Raw genomic sequence first — 13,030 nt, 5'->3', positions numbered from 1 at the left:
TGCCCCTTCTTACACCTGAAGCAACGAAGCCAACCCAGCAACAGGCGGCTCGACCTGCACCAACAGCTCCCTGGTCCGCCGTATCCTCTCCTTGACAACCTTCTCCTCCGCCGCCCACCTGCTCTCCTCGGTCTTGGTCTCCGTCCAGAACCCAAACGCGGATTTCGCCGGCGCGGCTTGATTTTTGGCCTCCTCTTCTCTGGCCAAGCTAGCCACCATGGCAGACCAGTTCTGCAGTCCCGTGCCGAGACACTCGCGGCACGTCTTACGGGCCTCCTTGTCGCCGCCAATCGGGCCGAGCTTGCGCAGCTGCTCCTCGGCGAGGTCAACTGCGTCGCGCGTCCACGCGAGGCCCTCGTCGCGGTTCGCGGCCTGCTTCTTGGAAGAGGAATCCTTGGCGGCTGCCGCGGCGGCGTAGATGATTTCGCCAATGTAGAGGTTCAGCCCTGCCTCTTCACAGAGTTCCTGCGGGTGGCGCCAGGGGGGGCGGGTGCCGTCGTCCGGTGGCGCGGGGTACCTGGGTGCCTGTGCTAGGTTCCATATCCTCTGCCACAGCGTCGCAGGCGTCTCTGTGGGACGTTCTTGACCCGGGAGAGGAACCTGGGGCAGGGCGCGGCGGGCGCGGAGGACGGAGATGAAGATGGGGAGGGCGGCATTGACGTCGTCGTTGCGCGCTTTGTGGAGGGCGATGGAGGTGAGGACGGTCAGCACGTTCTCGGACGGCAACGTCGTCTTCTTCTCGTTGATGGTGTAGGTGCGGAGATCGACGAGGGGAGGGTCGCTCGGGGCGGTTGCGGTGGCTAGAGTGAGCGCCCACTGGTACATGCGCTCGGCGGCGTCGGGCATCTGCTTGTAGTCGAGGAAGGAGGCGTAAGCGAGGGCGGCGTCCATCTTTTGTCGGTCGGTGAAGCCCTTTGTGGTGAGGATGCGGAGGTAGTGGTTCTCGGCGGGCTCGTAGGCAACTTCGCAGTCCTCTTCGCGGGGCGCGCTCTCCGCGCCAGGAGGAATGGGTTTCGGGTGCGGGTTGGAAGGGCCCAAGACGACGTCGGCGGGGAATATAATGTTTCTCGTCCGGTCCTTGACCCAGCCGTCGAGCTGCTCCGCCGCCTGCGCCATGAGCATCAGCACCTCGTAGTAGCCCCGCCTCCAGTTCTCGCTCTTGGCCGAGACGTCCTTGCCCGCGTTGCCGATGCCGTCGATGGATAGAGGTTCGTCGAGAAGCTCCCGGATTGCCGCGCCGTCGATATCCGGGTTCTCCAGCCGAGCCAGCGCGCCTCTGCATGTCACGATGACCTCGACCCAGTTCACGCTGTGGCCGGGTGTATCTCGGGCAGCATTCTTGGCGCCACGGATGCCCATGCGCGTCAGGTAGGACCACTCGTGCGGCGTGGGGTATTCCTTCTCCAGTCCTTCCTGGTTCAGCAGGAAGACGATGCCGAGGATGCATAGGGCACCGCCCCAGATGGAGACATTATAGCGTAAGAAGAGACGGCCCTCGTAGCGCAGGAAGCGCTTCTTTTCTGTGGTGAAGTAGCGGGCCCGCGGCGCCGTGACGACGGGAATCGAGAGGAAGGGAAGCTGTGGCCTGCTGCGGGAGGTGAGGGATGTGTTGCTCGTAAAGGGCCGGGTGGTCTGGAGCCGGAAGAGCCTCTGGAGGAGGATTCGGCGGAGGGCTAGGCGCTGGCGCATCGTGGCTGCGGGCCAAGGAAACTTCAGATCGGGAGTGTTGTTGTGTTCATGCGGTTGTGAGGCTCGTTGGTTCCTGGCGGGTGTCCGTCGGTGGTTGTGTCGTAGTTGACTTCTCTGCGGTAGAATTAAACATTCGGGAAGCTCAGAGCTTGAAGTGACCAGGGAGCTTCCAGTCCGAAGTGGTCGATGCATCCAAGATTCGATGCCGAAGTGGGGCCACTCATGGCCGGTGCGGTCGGTGGTGTCGGTGGGCGAATGTTCCGCTGTCAGCTGGAATTGGAGATGCTGATTGGTCACTCACCTACAGCAACTTTTTTTTTCCCCTTTGACCGGCGAAAGTGCAATAGAAGCCTGACTTGAAGGTGCTGCTTAGACCCATCGCCAGTGACATTGAGAGGGTCCTCCCGAAGCTCGTGTAAGACTGGCTTGACAGAAAGCCACTCAAGGCACTCCCTCTCCCTGTTGACGTGGCACTTCACTAAGCTCATCATCTTGCATGATGAGTGTGCGAGATTGAAAATGTCTTCATTTTTCTCTAAAGCGGTGTCAAGTCCGCATGCGCAACTGGCGGCAACTGCAGTGTTGTCAGGCGCCACGGTAGCATGTTTCATCCTTGGCTACCAAGCATTCGAAAGAAAAGAACGAATTCAAGATCTCAAAAAGTCCATCCCTTCCTCTCCCGAGGAAGCTGCCAAGGTAACTGGACCGTTAACATCATGACATGAACCTCTAAACTAATCACATCTCACAGCTCACTCGGTATGGCGCCGCATCGCCCCCAGTAGACAAGGAGGATGCCCGCAACCAGGCCCTCGCCAGGAGAGCACAGGCCGGCGACTTTGACGAGGAACTCATTCTCGAACAACTCGCCCGCAACAGGGTCTTCCTGAAAGACGACGGCTTGCAAAAGCTCCGCAACGCCTTCGTCGTCGTCGTCGGCTGCGGCGGCGTTGGCTCCCACTGCACCGCCGCTCTCGCCCGCTCAGGCGTCTCCAAGATCCGCCTCATCGACTTCGACCAGGTCACCCTCAGCTCCCTCAACCGACACGCCGTCGCCACGTTGGCAGACGTCGGTATTCCCAAAGTCCAGTGCCTCTACCGCCGCCTCATCGCCATCGCCCCCTGGGCCAAGTACGAGCTCAAGAACCAAAAATTTGAAAAGATTGCCGCCGATGCGCTGCTTGCGCCCTGGGCCGAGGACGGACAGAAGCCGGACTACGTCGTCGACGCGATTGACAACATTGATACAAAGGTCGCTCTGCTCAAGTACTGCCACGATCACGGCATCCCCGTCATCTCCTCCATGGGAGCCGGGGCCAAGGGCGATCCTACGCGCGTTAACGTCGGCGATATCGGAGCCAGCACCGACGACGGGCTTTCCAGAGCTACTCGCAGGAAGCTGAAGCTGCAGGGCGTGACGGGTGGTATTCCTGTCGTGTACTCGACTGAGGTCGCCGGCGAGGGCAAGGCTGCTCTCTTGCCGCTCGACGAAGAAGAGTTCAAGAAGGGCCAGGTTGGCGATCTCAGTGTTTTGCCGACTTTCAGAGTCCGCATTCTGCCCGTGCTTGGAACAATGCCCGCCGTCTTTGGGTACATTGCCGCGAACCACGTCATTCTCAGCATTTCAGGTAAGAAAATCATGAAGCGAATACATCTAATTTCACAGGCTAACAAAGCTTCTAGGATACCCCCTCGATTACGTCCCGGCCAAGAACCGCGACAAGCTCTACACAGACATTGTAGCATTCGTTCAAGGCTCCGAGACGAGGATCGTCCACCACAGATTCGGTATCGAAGAGTCCAAGGGTCTCCGCATCCCAGTCTCCCTCGGCGACGCCGCCTTCTTGACCGAGGAGCTGTGGAAGGGACGCAGCGCCGTCACCGGTCTCATCAACAGACTCGTGCTGGTACGGTGGAGACGGCCCGAGGGCCAGACCAAGCTGCGCATTGGGGAGGGCGCCGAGGAGCAGAAGTGGTCCAACATTCGCTTCCGCGACTTGGTGTGTATGACTAGAGACGAGGCTCTCCGCCACGAGAAGGAGTACCTTAAGAAGGACGATACCAAGTTGGAGGACCTGTACGATGCGGACGTGATTACCCGGATAGAGGCTAGGTTGAAGGAAGCTATCGAGGTCGAGAAGGATAGACTTTGAGTAGAGAGTACGTGTTAGAACCATATCACGAGTGTATGATTGAAAAACATACGCCTAGCTTTTTCCTCGTTCAGATGACCCTCAAGCTTGTTCTCAATGTCGGCTCAAGAGATGCCAAGGTGTGGCTGGTGGTGCCATATAAATGTGGCTGTGCGAGATTAAAGTGGAGGGCGCCCAAAGCTCCCATCGTCGCGCAGCGCGCCTGACTGGACTTCTTCAACCGCGACTTGCTTCTTCCACCCTCAACCAAAGACGCCTCCCGAATGCCACCTCTGCCACCATTGACACAAAAGATGGGCGCGGAATTTCCGAAGGCTTATTCTTAGCACAGTCTGTTGGATCCGGAGTTCCCGCTGTCAAACCCAGTGCCTTGAATAGATAGGTAAGCTCCCTGGGGCGGAACATGAGAATCGGGGCTTTTATGACTGACCTCATCCCAGCAGCTACTCTCCAGCCTCAGCTTCAACATGGCGCGGAAATGTATCTAACATTATCTCCTGACGGATTCCTCTCTGGGTCAAAGCAGCTACTTGCGCAAATTCTCGAGTGAGATTTGGCGAGACCCCCCTCCCAGGAGCGCGGCGGATATTTTTCCCCATGCTGTCTTTTTTTCGACAACGCCAAGTTGGTTTCCATCTTGTTCCCACCATGCTCTACCAGTATTTTTCGCCCATTTTCTCGTCCACCTAATGCACCTTCCTTACCCCCTTCCCTCACCCCGCCTGCATTGATGAAAGCTTTCACAAACGGTTACGGGACCATCGGGTTCTGCGGTTCTGCAACGGAACCCTCCACTCGATGGCAAGACCAGCACCAAAGAACAGAGATCTGAGCAGGCACCCATCTGGGTTTCCCCAGCATGGGATGTTTTCGCTGCGTTTTCTGCAACAGCTGGCACCACGTTCTTCGAAATCTCGTGCCGCAATGACGACATTCTGCAGTTACCTAGAAGCAGTTTCCTTCCTTGCGTCACAGCGGGCACTCTTTTCGGAGGCGCTTATCGTGTCTGCCTCGGAGAGAACTTGCTCGTGACAGGACAAAATATAGTTTTCAATCGGAGCTGGCCGGTAAGTCGACAACAGCTTTTGACAGTTTGCTCATTGCTATGGTGATGGAGGGCTAACGTCGATTGCAGATTTCGAGAACTGCCAGCCTAGCAGCCTACGCAGCAACACGATACAGAATTGCCCGGTGATGACCATAGTCCAAATAAGCCAAAGTTGCAGACAGCACGATGGGTTTACAGCCCTCGGCCGTTGTCCGTGAGAACATGAGAGAGCTAATCTGAGGGCAAATTCATATCGTCGAGGTGAGTGATGTTTCAGCATGTCGGGTATGGATCTCAGGGCAACTCTCTCTGTCACCTGCAGGTTCGGGATGGTGTTTTCCTACGACGCAATGGACTTAATTGACGCTTAATCGTGTCATTCATCGAGATGGCAAGCTCCTCTTGTATCATCAGCCTAAGCTTGGGTCAATACCTTACCTTGGCAGGGTTGTAACATTCACCAATAAACAGGCAAGGACTATCCCCCTCTGCCATTCCCTTGACATGCTATAAGAACCTCGGATAGCTCGAGGGTGACCAGCATCTCACACCCGACTATCTAAAAAGCTAGATTACTTAATCAATTCAAGTTACGATAACAATAACAAAAACCAAAAGAGTTCACCCCCCCGGTGGCGAATGGGGGCTACATCTCTGGTGCTCATGCTGGGACTCGAACACGGGACCTCTCTCAAAGCCTTCACCGATTAGGCTGTTCGTGGACTTCAACCACTCCACCACCCAGCCAGTTTTGACCTGACCCCCAAGGGGGCGCCTGCTGGCTGGTGACAGGAACGGACTTGAGGGGGGGTATAACGGGTTCTCACGGAAGGCACGGGAAGGTACGACCGTGAGGTGGTATATTCCAAAACGGGTGGGATGAACGTTCGGTGCACTCGCCATCCTCGCATCACGTGCACCTCGAAGCTAGCGGCTCGACGTCGAAAACTACAGCCATGTGCTCGCACGCTCGATGAATCAACAGGTCTGCCGGTCGTCCAGAGTAGCATCTGCCTGTACGCCATCTGTGATGAGCTGGAGTGCGCTGGCCCGGCCATGCTGAGTCTGGGGAATATTAGCTAGCAGTCTATCGCCGGCGTCATCGCCACGGGCACACGCAGCAGCAGCCTTTTCCACGGCCTCATGTCCAAAGGACGAGTTCGCGCTGTGCATCACGCTGACAACCGGCCAGGCGAAGTCTTGTTTGCCTGACGAAAGTCCACCCTGTTTCGTACTGCAATCCCTATTTTTCGGAACTCTGAAGATGCGCAAGTCATGTTACATGCCATGCCCGTCTTCACTTTGCGGTGGATACCGAACATTGACGCAGAAGCCAAGACGCTACACAGCTGGGACCAAGGCGTTCGAATGGTCGACGAAGGAAGTGAGGGGCAGACCGCACTGGGCCAAGAATGTTGTCGAGAAGAGCGTGCGGTTAGCTTCTAGAAGCGTGGCGTATGAGAAAGAATGAGGTTGACTCGGAGAGATACGTTTGCCAAGCTGTGGTATCGTGAGATGCTCGATCGAGAGACCGAGACTTACGCTGGAGGAGATCGGTATTGAGAGAACCTCGGCATGGTGCGGCGGGCTGAGGGTCGATGGTACTACTGGGGGTTTGCAATGAAGAGAGCGTGGGGAAACCATCTCACCCTGCTTCACGGTCGCAGGATAGAACTCAGTGATGTACTGATGAACGCAATCTAACCGCTCACAAAACCAGTAAGTGGTGGTGTATTCAAGTCCTAGAACACGACATGTTCTAGATATTGAGAAAATGTTAAATGAATGACCCTAGTCCATTAGTGATGCGACGATGTCATTGAGAGCCACGAGTTGACAAACAAACAAATGCACGATGCATATAATCGGATAAATGAAAGCGCGGTATTGCATTGATACAACGGGGACTATGTACATCGCGTCATCTCTGCACCCAAGAGGCACAGGTCGAGATCAACGGTCAACAAACGGTTGGTTACACGAGTGAACTGGACCCCGATAAGACGCATTTCCCTAATCGGGGCGAATACGGCTCGCGCAAGCACGAAATCCTTCGTATAAGTCTACCTATGGGCTATGATTGGACAATCCATGTTGTTTCGAACCCCCAACGCGCAACACTCCTTTCCCTTGCCCAGGCAGTCAGCATTGGCTTCGACCTCAAACAGGAAGCTGGATAAGCAATCTTGTTGCCTTCGAAATAGACTGTTACACAACTCGCTTCATTTATATAAGAATCATTCAGACCTCTCACGAGCTCGCAATGGGATAGCTTGCTAGGCTCGCCGTTGTTCCACCTTGAATGGTGGCCGACAACTCAGTATCGCTCGAAAGGAATCGAATTATCTTGACGGTCATTACCATCTCGCAATGAGTGGAGGCGACGATTACTTCGGCCCGCAGGTGCGCGGCTACTTTGACTTTACCGTCTTATTCGAGCAGAGCATACTCTCCATCCTACCGTCCGCTCTCTTCATCCTCCTCGTCCCAGTCCGAATCTCCTCACTTTTACGCAATGGAATCCGCGTCCGCTCAGGGAAACTTCTATGGCTGAAGCTGGTACTGATGATTCACCCTTGTTGGCCCAACTCTGAAGCAAGAATACTAATGGGATCCCAGTCAGCCGTAACCGCATTTCTCTGCCTTCAAATAGCCCTCATCACACTATGGTCTCTCCCAACCGCCCCAAAAACGAAAACCTCAGTAGCAGAAAGCGCAATCGCCCTCATCGAGGCCATCGCAATAGGAGTCCTGTCCTACACAGAACACAAACGCTCTGTCAGGCCGTCCCTGCTTCTCGGCGGGTACCTCGTCCTGACCATCACCCTCGACACCGCGCACGCCAGAACGCTGTGGATCCGGGACGGTCTCACGCCGATCGCATGCGTTTTCACGGCCTTACTCGCTGTCAAGGCCGTCATGCTCGCGTTGGAGGAGACGCCGAAGCGCGCGTACCTGCCGGACAGCGAGAAGAATGTCGCGGTGGAGTGCACCACCGGCGTCGTGAGCAGGAGTCTATTCTGGTGGTTGAACGGCTTGTTCTTCCAGGGTTTCAGACTTCTCATTGGGTTGGAGGATCTGGGGCCGATTGATCCCAAGTTTGACTCGACGGTTTTGCTTGGTAGACTTGACCGGGTGTGGTCCAGGGGTAAGTCTGACACCTGTCTCTCTGCAGTCCAAGGAAGGGGGAAAGGGAAGAAACTCAAGCTGATCACAGAGCACCTAGCGGCGAAAAATAGCAAATGGAGCCTCATCAGAAGCGTGTTTTGGGCATACAGAACCACCTTTCTCGCAGCGGTCCTTCCCCGATTACTCTTTGCGGGCTTCATCTTCTCTCAGCCCTTCCTCGTCAACCAGATTGTAAACTTTGTCGGGAGCCCTCGGACGGAAGACTCACGGAACGTTGCCGGGGGTCTCGTCGGCGCAACGGCGTTGATATACTGTGGAATTGCTGTAAGTTCTCCCCGCGCCCGTAAGATACTGCCATCTCGGCACCCAGCTAATAAGACGCTTTACCAGGTCTCAAGATGCTGGTACCAGCATATGACCTTCCAGCTTGTGACGCTCTTCCGCGGCGGTCTCGTCTCCCTCATCTTCAAGAAGACGCTCAGCCTCGATGCTTCCATGATCAATGACTTGGCGCCCGTGACGCTCATGAGCGTTGACATTGAGGCTATTGCTGCGTCCATGACCTTTATTCACGACGTCTGGGCGGCGGCCATTGAACTCCCGGTCGGGGTGTATCTGCTTTACCGACAGGTCGGCCCTCCTTGTTTTCTCCTCCTTATTCCAGGCTTGGGTAAGTCGTCGTATCTTGTCTTTCTTGCACCTTATTCTGTTTCTTTCAAAGATGCCATAGACATACTAATACACATGTTAGTCTGCACTGCTGTCACGAGCAAACTCTCCACCCTCATGGCTCCGGCACGTGTGGCATGGAACCAAGGCGTGCAGAAGCGTGTCTCCATCACCTCGTCCATGCTCACGCAGATCAAGGGCATCAAGATGATGGGTCTGACGGACCACTTCTCTGATATCATCCAGAAGCTACGCGTCTCGGAGCTGAAGCTCTCCACCAAGTTCAGAATCCTCGTCACCGTTCTGAGTATCATCGGTAGATCCTCCCCCTCCCACTGACATCGCTTTCTCACCAAGAGAAAACACTGACACAAAGCGTCCCTTCCCAGGCGGAGTTGCACAGCAATTCACTCCAATCGTTATCATCGCCGCCGCCGTCTTCTGGACAAGAGCGGAGCAAGGGCTCACCATCGCCGAGGCGTTTACAGCTCTGTCCATCATCGTTCTGGTATCGCAGCCCCTCATGAAGCTCATCTCGTCCATTATGCAGCTCATGGGTGCCATTGGCTGCTTCACGCGCATTCAAGACTTCCTCCTCTTGGATGAGATTGTCGACCAGCGGCAGATCATCACGGGCTCTTCCAAGGTTTCTCAGGACTCTGACCGCGCGCTGCCTAGTAGTATGCGCGGCGGCTCCGATTTGCAGCCTCTAACTCCGCAAGCTATCCAGCTGGCCAATGATAATGAAATTGAGCTTGTGTCTTTGAGGAGGACGGATCGATCCTCCGTCGCCTCGGGCGATACCAACAAGCCCGTGGTCATTATGGAAGATGCGACGCTAGTTTCAAAAGACGGCACCGAGATGATGAAGAATGTGTCTCTCACCCTTCGACAAGCTACCATATCAATGCTCGTCGGACGTGTAGGTTGCGGAAAGTCATCGCTGCTGAAAGCCATACTAGGAGAAACCGGCATCTCGACCGGCAGCATCACGCTTCACACCTTGTCCGTCGCCTTTTGCGACCAGTCCGCCTGGCTGCGCAACGTTTCCATCAAGGACAACGTCATCGGCCAGGCACCTTTCGACCAAGCCTGGTTCTCTGCCGTTGTGCACGCCTGCACGCTAGACGAAGACATTGCGCTGTTCTCCGAGGCCGAGGATACCATTGTCGGCACTGGTGGCGTAGCTCTGAGCGGCGGTCAGAAGCAGAGAGTGGTGAGTTTTGACTACTTACCGACATGAGCGGTATCATTGTAATCGCACCGATTAACTCACGCGAAAATGTAACAGGCTTTGGCTCGCGCCGTCTACTCTCGCAGGAAGCTCCTTCTTCTAGACGACGTCTTCAGCGGCCTCGATAATTCAACGTCCAAAGCTGTCTTCCGGCGTCTTCTAGGCCCGGATGGGCTTCTACGTCAAGCGGGCATGACGGTGTTGCTCGCAACGAACCATGGTAAGTCTGTTTTACCACGTAATAGCCCAGCGCCCAAGGTGTGACTGACAAGCCCACAGTCAACTTCCTCCGCTCGGCCGACAATATCACCATGATTCAAGATGGTACCATTCTCCATAACCAAGTCTCTTTCGACTCTCTTCCGCGCTCCGCATGGGGTCATCTCGTTGAGGAAGAGACCAAAGGCAAAGACCCCGGAGAGGACGATGTATCAACCGAGGATCTGGTCAAAGACTCGAAGCCTACTAGAGCAGATCGACCCGTCGCCGTCGCTCCCGGAGGCACAGAGGCCGAGCTGACGAGGCAGACGGGTGACACCGAGTGCTACCGGATGTACCTCAACTCAATCGGATGGCCCATCTTGATTGTGTTTCTCATCCTGAATATCTTGTTTGTTGCTTTCACCAAGATGCCTCGTGAGTGTCCCTGCTTTTTTTTCAAACTTTGTTCTATACGAAAGGAGCTGCATTGCTAACCCGGGTTGGTAGAAATTTGGTTGCGAATTTGGACTGAACACGGCACGAACGACCGGCCGGCTATGCATTTTGGTATCTATGTCATGTTTGGTCTCCTCTGCATCGTTCTCAACGGCGCATCACTAGGGTGAGCCTCCCGACTACATCTCATACAACAATTTCATCTTACTGACTATTCAAGTTTCTGGATGCTCCTCGCCATCCCCCGATCCGCGAACCACCTCCATCAAACTCTTCTCCAAGCAGCTCTTGCGTAAGACCATCCCCATCCCACCCCTGAACCCCTGACCGGCCTCATTCGCATCATTTGTCTCGTCAATGACTAACCCACCTCAAGCGCACCACTCTACTTCTTCACAACAACAGACAGCGGCGTAACCCTCAACCGCTTCAGCCAAGACATTGCCCTCATAGACCACCGCCTCCCCGTTTCCGCCTGGACCGCAATGTACAGCTTTCTCACCGTCCTCGCCGAGACCGCCATCATCGCCACGGGAAGCTCCTACATCGCCGCGCTTATCCCCCCGTCCTTCCTCGCGCTCTATCTCTTGCAAAAGTATTACCTTCGCACCTCCCGCCAGCTCCGCCACATCGACCTCGAAGCAAAATCCCCGCTCTTCACCCACTTCTCCGAGGTCCTGGTCGGGTTACCCACCATCCGCGCCTTCGCCTGGTCCCCCGCCATGCTCCGCGAGAACCACGCGCTGCTCGACGCCTCGCAGCGGCCGTATTACCTCTTCTTCTGCGTCCAGCGGTGGCTCAACGTCGTTCTGGACCTGTTTATCGCGGGCATGGCCGTCGTTCTCGTGGCGTTTGCGCTGTACTTTACGAACGCCACGACGATGGGCGCCATCGGTCTCGCCATGGTGAATATCATCAACTTTAATCAGACGCTGAGCGACTTCATCGAGATGTGGACCATGTTGGAGACGAGCCTTGGTGCGATCGCCAGGTTGAAGTATTTTGTGCGGTATACCCCGCGCGAGGACCGTGATGGCGAGACGGATGAGATGCCGCCGGCGTGGCCGCGGGGCGGAAAGATTGAGATTGAGAACGTGACGGCTGCTTATAGGCAAGTGTTGCATCGTGAGCCCTGTACGGAAGCTTAAAGCGAGCTAACATCCGATCCAGCGACGAAACTGAACCAGTCATCAGGAATGTATCCCTGACAATACAACCGGGTCAGAGGGTTGGTATATGCGGTCGCTCCGGCTCCGGCAAGTCCTCCCTCCTCCTCACACTCCTCCGCCTGCTGGATCTCAAGTCTGAAGAAGGAGGAGGAGACCTCAAAATCGCCTCCCATTCCCTCCTAACCCTCCCCCGCTCCACCATCCGCACATCCCTCACCACACTCCCACAAGATCCCGTCCTCCTACCAGGCTCCGTCCGCGAGAACCTCGATCCCGGAGGCCACACCCCCGACGCGGATCTGATTTCCGCCCTGCGCAAGATGAAGGTCTGGGAACCCATCGAAGCGCGGGGTGGTCTCGAGGCAGAAATGTCCGCGACGGGGCTGAGCGCGGGACAGAAGCAGCTATTCTGCCTCGCGAGGGCGTTGTTGAGAATGCAGACGCGGGGGGGAGGTATTGTGTTGCTTGACGAGGCGACGAGCAACGTTGATCATGCTACTGATGAGGAGGTTAGAAAGGTGCTGGGGGAGGAGTTTGAGGAGGCGGGCGTTACTGTTGTTGAGGTCGCGCATCGCTTGGAGGCTATTGTTGGGTATGATGTCGTCGTTGTGATGCATGAGGGCCGGGTGGTAGAGGTTGGTAAGCCGAAGGAGTTGTTGGGTCGGGCATCGCGGTTTAGGAATCTTTGGGATAGTCGGGGGGCTTGAGAGTGGTGGAAGTATTTATTTCATCAGGTATTTACTCTCATGGGCGAACCTCAGTATAGAAGCATGGGAGTTCCAGAATGGTCTCAAACAATGTAAAGATGTCAAAATTTGCATTGACAGATCTAAGCCCCTTCTAGTGTTCTTCAAAGGCATGTGAGTTATTAGCCTTGTCAACTAGCACAAATCTTGAAATTGAAAAAAAAAAAAAAAAAAAAAAAAAAAGCAACAACCCTTCAAAGTTGGCACCTCCTCAAGAGCTAAGTACGGAATTGTTGCAAGGTGCTCAAGCAGGTGGGAAGATGTCCAATCTTGCGAGACTCGACATATGCGTTCCCCTCAACCCCTTTCAACTTATAGATTACGACGGTGAAATATGACACAAACTCGAGTTGTTGACTGACAGTAAAATAATCTGCATATGAGGATACAAGGGACTCTATAACATGCACAAAAAGCGCCATACCCGACCCGGGCCCAGAAATCGTCAACAGCTGGCTCAACTCAGACGACCGCTGCTACCCTGGTAAGAAACAATAACACATCTCACCAGAAGAGAAGAAGATCGGCAGCACAGA

The 13,030-nt window shown here is 55.2% G+C and overlaps 4 protein-coding genes across 4 annotated transcripts; 2 read left to right on the top strand and 2 right to left on the bottom strand.

The window, feature by feature from the left end:
- Window positions 1-9: 9 nt before the first annotated feature.
- Window positions 10-1,689, bottom strand: CTAM01_09653 (uncharacterized protein; the record flags this gene model as incomplete). The annotated part of the gene is made up of 1 exon (XM_060525671.1): window positions 10-1,689. The coding sequence occupies one exon, from the start codon at window positions 1,687-1,689 to the stop codon at window positions 10-12; it is 1,680 nt and encodes a 559-aa protein (XP_060379740.1).
- Window positions 1,690-2,208: 519 nt separating this feature from the next.
- On the top strand, window positions 2,209-3,842 carry CTAM01_09652 (ThiF family protein; the record flags this gene model as incomplete). Its single annotated transcript, XM_060525670.1, has 3 exons — window positions 2,209-2,385; window positions 2,441-3,317; window positions 3,373-3,842. 3 exons carry the CDS (start codon window positions 2,209-2,211, stop codon window positions 3,840-3,842), a joined length of 1,524 nt encoding a protein of 507 aa, XP_060379739.1.
- Window positions 3,843-5,868: 2,026 nt separating this feature from the next.
- CTAM01_09651 (uncharacterized protein) lies at window positions 5,869-6,467 on the bottom strand (the record flags this gene model as incomplete). The annotated part of the gene is made up of 2 exons (XM_060525669.1): window positions 5,869-6,148; window positions 6,433-6,467. 2 exons carry the CDS (start codon window positions 6,465-6,467, stop codon window positions 5,869-5,871), a joined length of 315 nt encoding a protein of 104 aa, XP_060379738.1.
- A 793-nt stretch (window positions 6,468-7,260) lies between these two features.
- Window positions 7,261-12,455, top strand: CTAM01_09650 (uncharacterized protein; the record flags this gene model as incomplete). The annotated part of the gene is made up of 12 exons (XM_060525668.1): window positions 7,261-7,449; window positions 7,510-8,038; window positions 8,117-8,343; window positions 8,410-8,689; window positions 8,771-9,004; window positions 9,078-9,904; window positions 9,980-10,142; window positions 10,202-10,558; window positions 10,631-10,745; window positions 10,800-10,871; window positions 10,956-11,696; window positions 11,750-12,455. The coding sequence occupies 12 exons, from the start codon at window positions 7,261-7,263 to the stop codon at window positions 12,453-12,455; spliced, it is 4,440 nt and encodes a 1,479-aa protein (XP_060379737.1).
- Between the last annotated feature and the right edge of the window lie 575 nt (window positions 12,456-13,030).

This window comes from Colletotrichum tamarilloi (assembly GCF_030869305.1).
Source record: "Colletotrichum tamarilloi strain Tom-12 chromosome Unknown Scaffold_39.1, whole genome shotgun sequence".
Classification (NCBI taxonomy): domain Eukaryota; kingdom Fungi; phylum Ascomycota; class Sordariomycetes; order Glomerellales; family Glomerellaceae; genus Colletotrichum; species Colletotrichum tamarilloi.
The sequence above is the reverse complement of the archived record's forward strand: the minus strand, read 5'-3'. Positions and strand labels throughout refer to the sequence as shown.